At 35.6% G+C, this 6,041-nt stretch overlaps 1 protein-coding gene across 2 annotated transcripts; it reads right to left on the bottom strand.

The window, feature by feature from the left end:
• Positions 1-54: 54 nt before the first annotated feature.
• On the bottom strand, positions 55-4,577 carry LOC101165451 (inorganic pyrophosphatase 2). Of its 2 annotated transcripts, none has more exons than XM_011476065.4 (12): positions 4,324-4,577; positions 3,777-3,841; positions 3,630-3,671; positions 3,413-3,466; positions 2,331-2,450; positions 1,955-2,041; positions 1,690-1,816; positions 1,098-1,225; positions 860-945; positions 709-778; positions 561-600; positions 55-475 (listed from the first exon to the last, which is right to left on the bottom strand). In XM_011476065.4, exons 1-12 carry the CDS (start codon positions 4,508-4,510, stop codon positions 453-455), a joined length of 1,029 nt encoding a protein of 342 aa, XP_011474367.2. In that variant the 5' UTR covers positions 4,511-4,577; the 3' UTR covers positions 55-452. The 2 variants fall into 2 exon arrangements, with proteins under 2 accessions (XP_011474367.2, XP_004065941.2); XM_004065893.5 differs by lacking the exon at positions 3,413-3,466 and adding an exon at positions 3,498-3,551 and having other exon boundaries at positions 4,324-4,572.
• Between the last annotated feature and the right edge of the window lie 1,464 nt (positions 4,578-6,041).

Here is a 6,041-nt window from a genome sequence, read left to right as displayed (position 1 = left end):
ATAGCATCACGTTTTCTTTCCAAACTGATAAGACGAGACAGATACAAGATTAGCTTCTTTTCGTTTTTTTTATTCCCCTTAATGTATAAAGACAAAACAATATATTGGCTTTATGTTATGAAAGTGTCCTTTCAGTCTTACATGATGTTTTCTTTAGACATGAAACACAAAATACTGCCCTGTTTTAGGAAAATGGCGAGATTTAAAAAAAGGAAAAAGTGATTACGTCTTTTTAATTTAACTCAAGTCTGTTATCAATTGTGTAAAATTTCTCTTTGGAAAAAAAATCATATTTATACTGATCATTGATTTTCAAAAGGTAATACAATAATAATGACACCTTTCACCAACGACGTCTGAGTGTTTAAGAAAAACAAACATCTACCTGCATACATTAAGACTGATGTTGCTGTTACAGGTGTAAAGAAAGGTTCCATGGAGCTTTGAGGCCTTCAGACGAAATGCCATCTGTCGACTGTGCAAGATTTTGAGAAGTTTAGAATGACAGTAAAAGTCATAAATAAAACACATAATAAAAAATTAAGTTTAAATGTTTTTACCTTCTTTAGAAACAGGATTTGCAGGACCGGAGACAGGAGCCTAGAGGAGTTATTCAAGCAGGTTAAAAAAACAAATTTTAATAGTTTAAATTTATATCAGCTAAAAACTTTCCTAAAAACACGTGATAACTGAGTGGGAAGTTCTCACCGACTGGACAACAACATCCGCCTCATCAGTACTGCACACGTGTGGACTTTCACAACAAGTGATGTTTTTGCTGGAGAAAAGGAAAAAGAACTTAGTGGTGAAAATTGATTTATTTCCTAATCAGACAAACATGATCAAATCTTTTACTTACCAAATAATCCCCTCAGTATTTGCTTTCTTCTGCACCAGTGCCCTCCAGTGCTTGTGGGTTAAATTGATGACCTTGATAGCAAAGTCCTTACACCAGAAAAAATGTATTATTAATACAATCAAGCTTTAATTGTGTAAAGTATAACAGATAAGAAAATACATTTAGAAAATTTACTGCAAATGTTTATTGACAAATTTTAAATGACATTTTAGAAAGAATTTTTAACTAAAGTACAGACCTTGTCCTGGAATTGCCCGCTGAATCCAAAGCTATTCTCTGGCTTTCCATCTGGCACCTTATATTTCCTGAACCAGTCCACAGTGGCCTCTAAATGACCCGGTCGGCTTCTGCGAACGTCCTCTATACCTGGAAAAAAAACGTCTTTGGCTGAAGAAGTTCTCGAAGAGCCACATGCAGTTTGTTCCTTTAGGCATGCATCGCATTTGAATCGTTAAATTGAAAATTGTTGTTTTCCTCTTCTGAAAAAAGGCAGATGATAGAACTAGAAGATTGTGTAGCAAAAATAAAGTGAAAGTTAATTATCTAAAAGATATGTGAGGGTTATGAGGTATTTCCATTAGCATGAATGAAAGTTACTTCCTGTTCCGGTAAGCTGTGCTTGTATGCCAAACAGAGGCGGATCAGTGATGAAGCATTAAATCTATGCTAAAAGGTTTTTATTTTCATTTTTTGGCTAACTGAATGTTTATTTTTTTAAATGTATGTTTGGCTGAAATAAATGAATAATGGATTTTTTGAATTCTGGAAAATGTGAAGTACACAAAAAAAGGCTCTAAAGCCGGTTTTAAGAACTTATTTAAAATACTCACTATTTAGGTTTTTTGCATCTGGGTCTTTCACGTTAATAGCAACAACCTTCCAGTCCATTTCTCCTTCATCAATCATGGCCAAAATGCCAAGCACTTTCACCTGGATCACCTGACCCGAGGAACACACCTAGACAGAGCGATGAAGGACAAACAGTCAAGCGTAATTTCCCACGTTTTAAGTTTAAAAACACAAATGTGAATTTAGCAGTAAATGCACAGCGGGTGTGAACTAAAAACTATGTTAACTGGTGTTAGGAAGTGTTACCTGAGTGCCAATGTCACAGACGTCAATGGGATCATTGTCCCCGCAGCAGCTTGTTTCCTCGTCTTTGTGGTTTGGGTCCTCCCACGTCTAACCCAAAGAACAGTTCAAAAGCGAGAATCAAACCTTGTCCAGTTAGAATTTGAAATCACATTAACAGTCAGAAGATATGATATAAACAAGCTAAAATAAAGACACTGGAATATGATGATCATTGTGCTGAAAATAAACCAGATTTGGTTTTTGTTCATCACAACATAAATATAATTTGAAAACCACAGACTTACTGAAGACTAACACTTAAAAAATGTCAAGTTTTCTAACACTAAAGATGAAGATATGTCAAGCTATGGAAGTTTGTTTCTTTTTTTCCCCTTACCTGAGGGAGAGCTCCATAGTTCCAAATGTAACCTTTGTGGGGAAACACGTTAGCAACGTATCGGAGCTTTCCTTTCTTCACATCCTGTTTGATAGGATTCAGCGGCTCTTTTGTCGCAATCTGGAAATTTTATTATTCACAAAAGCTTTTTTAAATGTAGAGTTTATTATACAGATATTCTGTCCAGTTGGTTACAAAAAGCTAAACTTCTACCATTTCCTGCTAATGGCAAAATATAGTTCAGCTTTATAACACCTCATTGTTTATGACCACAGAACATTGAAGCATTGTCAAAGAGCCTTCATTGCCTTTTTTGGTGTGGTAACAATAAGGAAACAAATGCTATAGGAATGGGTTGCTGTTGCAACACATCAATAACCTGTCAATAGCAGGGCTCTGGTTATACATGGGGGGAATATTGCAAAGTGAAAACCCAAAAATAAACAAAAGCGCCCTCTGTTAAATTTGTGAAAACGGTCAAAGAGAACTTGAATGTGGAACTCACACTTCCTTTCCCCCCCCCCATCTACAGTAAGCTCTTTGCATGTACAAAAAGCTAATGTCAAGTCTTTTTGTTGCAAAAATGCTTAAAGACCCACTCCGATGAAAATTGTGTTTTTGGTGTTGACATGTTCTTGTGGTTTTTTTCTGATCACGGAGAACTAAACATATATAAAGAAAATGAAGCTTAAAATAGCACTTCTAAGTAATTCTTTATTAAAATCATTGTGAATCAGGAGCAGACGAAAAAATGCAGTTGGAAAGGTTTTGTAGAGATGTAGGAGCAACAATCCGCAGGCCACATTCTGTTTGTACTAGTTTTTAATTTTAATTTGGCTAAAAACAGTATAATCATAATTAAAAAGTCCAATGGGAACACTTTGAAAATAGATTAAAGGATCATCGGAGAGAGACTTTAATGCATACCGACAAAAAAGACTTATATTGTGGAATCCCTTTACAATAAATGTTAAAAAGCTTGCAACGCAAACATTTGTACATGATATACTTAAGTGGCAATTAACATGCAGGTGAATGAAAACATGCAAGTAAATGATGTATCCGACAGTGTGATGACTCACATATGATGTAGAGAGCTGACTTTGGGTTTCAACTGTTGTAAAGATGTGCATAACCTGCAAACAGATGCTTTAAGTCTCTGCTCACCTCCATTTTGGCATTTGACCACCGTGGTACCTCCACCACCATGTTATAGATCACCTAAGGTCAACAAAGCAGAACATAAATGATCAAGAAGACTTCCAAGTAATGACACTGATTGTTTTTAAGGAACAGTACCTCGGTGTCCGTCTTCGCTTTTTTGGCTGGAGCGTCATTTTCCTGCCAGGCCACAAAAAGGGAAAAAAAAAATAATAAAAAAAATAGATTGTTTGGCTCAAATACTTACATCGATCGGGTTGCTAGGAAAATAAAAATAAAACATACCTTTTCAGACTCTGCTATGAGAGGGATGTCATGAAATGGTGAGATGTATCTTCCTTCTGGGGTTTCTGTGAGCAAAATACATATTTTTCTAGTGTTTTTATTGTTAATGCTACTTACTGGATGACTGATGCAAACGTAACACTTGCATGCTTATTTTCGGGTATGTGGGCGGGGCCTGTAAGGGGTACTCTATGTTAATATGTAAACAATGATGGGAATACACATCAAAACATCCTTTAAAACGCATTTACTTCCTTTATTTTGAGCATTCTGTTGCCAAATCTCAGATATTTCCCTCAATTTTGTTAAATGCGGCAAAGTTTTACACAATTTGAGTTTAAACATTTGATTTAATTAAGGATCAAAGAACTCAAAACATTAGCTTAAAAATAAAAAGCTCTATCAGCTCGAAGGTCAAGAGTTAACCTTCACCTGAGTCGACCTGTGGGTTACCTGTCTGCCTGGGGTGGCGCAGTAAACTAATTATCCGGTCATTTTAAGAAGAAGCATCTTTTTTAGACACAGCATACATAGCGGCTTCACTTACTAAAATAAAGACGGTAGTCGGTTGAATTCAGGTGTCCTCTCTGCTCCGTTAGATAATGCATCGTTTTTCTCGAACAATAGAGATGAGCAGCGACTGCTTGTGTGACGGCTTTACTGCTAGAAGCAGGTGCTGGTCCGAAAACTCTCACCACGCAACCCAATGAGGAGCGGAACAACGTTATTCTCATTGTAAGAAATGTATTCACTTCTGCTTCCCGTCTTCCCGTCTTCCGGCATGTAACTACAGCTTCCGGTCAGATATTTCAGAATAAAAGCATTAGTTAAAATACAATGAAAGGTCTGTTGAGCTGTTGTGGCCATGAAGTTTTCAGGGCATGTTAAACAACTCCAAGTAAGACACTGATCAAGCCTGCAATACTATGTTACAGAAGGATCTTTCTTTTTTGGGATAATTCACCATCAAGCAAAGGCTGAAAAAAGTTAAAGAGATTGGCTATTTAATATTCAAAATTTTGATTTTAAAACAATCAGTTTGTCAAAACAGATTTGCTTTGGTTAACTGCAGCTTTTTGTCCATGGTAATAATTTCAGCAATACATTAAGAGATCAAAGTCCAAAAGTGTCTCATGCTAAAAACAAACAGCCGTCCTCATAACATCGACAAGCTTTTTTTGTGTCTATCTCCGTTCAAACAAATGATAAGCACACGGGTCACAGAAAGAAGTTCTTGATCAAATGTTTAGTGAAGACTTTTCTTAGATCTTCTAGCAAAAGTATTTCTTATCTTATCAGTTTCAAGCCATATTGGCTTTTAAATAAATTGTTTGTCATAACTGTTTTTGCTTAAAATACTTTAAGCTTGTCTGATGTTGTGCAAAGAATTGCAATAATGTAAAATGTTTTCTTTTCATTTCCTTAAAATTTTTAGCTTCTTTGAAAGATTTTATAAATCTGGTTGGGGATCTAATAAATAATAAAATAAAAATAAGAAATACAAACTGATTGGATCATGGTAGTGCTTTGTTATTTAGAGGACTGATTAACAAAAGCCCAGCTTGTTTCTTTTCTTTAAAATCTGAGTTTAAAGATGATCTCAAGCTCTGATGGTGAATTTATTCACAACAGATCCCTTCGTTGTTTCTGACACTCTAGAAACCACACCCTATGGTACACGATGTCCTATAACTTACCTCAGGGCTAGGCAACTAAAACCACTGTGCTAACAGAGGACTCTGTCATCTTTTCCTCATGCTTGAAGGCTAGGTGGATTGTGAACATATACAAATATACAAACACAAGTTAAATAATTGCACTTCATCATCTTTATTTAGCTTCTACTTCAATCTAAATTGACTACAACGTTATTTTATAAGCACATCTCTTTTTGTTACAGTTTACATTTGTTGACAAAATTTTATACATGTGTAGTGACAGTCACACACCGTATTTATCCATATCCACATCTACAATATTGTAATTTTAAAAATACTCTGCTGATTGATTAACATAGAAGGACTGTTTCCAAATGAAAGTGTCTATATTTTGATTTTCTTCACATACTTTATGAGTTAGGAAAATGTTAACATCAATGAAATAAATTATACAAACACAGTCAGGAGACTGAATCCAGACAATATGGAGGAGAGAAATAAGGTGCCAAACAGTGAAACATTTGCAGCAAAACTCACTTTTCCTTCAGGTTCTAAAGGTTTTAGGTGTCGGCACCTCTGAAAGCCTAAGGGAAAAAAGTCAACCAGG

This window comes from Oryzias latipes, chromosome 1 (genome assembly GCF_053564925.1).
Source record: "Oryzias latipes strain Hd-rR chromosome 1, Olatipes_Hd-rR_3.1".
NCBI lineage: Eukaryota > Metazoa > Chordata > Actinopteri > Beloniformes > Adrianichthyidae > Oryzias > Oryzias latipes.
This window is presented reverse-complemented; position numbering and strand designations above follow the sequence as displayed.

Excerpts from the sequence above, each read along its gene's own strand:
- LOC101165451 (XM_011476065.4), bottom strand. The coding sequence starts at position 4,510 with ATGAGAATAACGTTGTTCCGCTCCTCATTGGGTTGCGTGGTGAGAGTT. Across the intron at positions 3,842-4,323 it reads CGACTACCGTCTTTATTTTA|AAACCCCAGAAGGAAGATAC; the intron begins GTAAGTGAAGCC and ends TTTTGCTCACAG. Across the intron at positions 601-708 it reads CGGATGTTGTTGTCCAGTCG|GCTCCTGTCTCCGGTCCTGC; the intron begins GTGAGAACTTCC and ends TAACTCCTCTAG.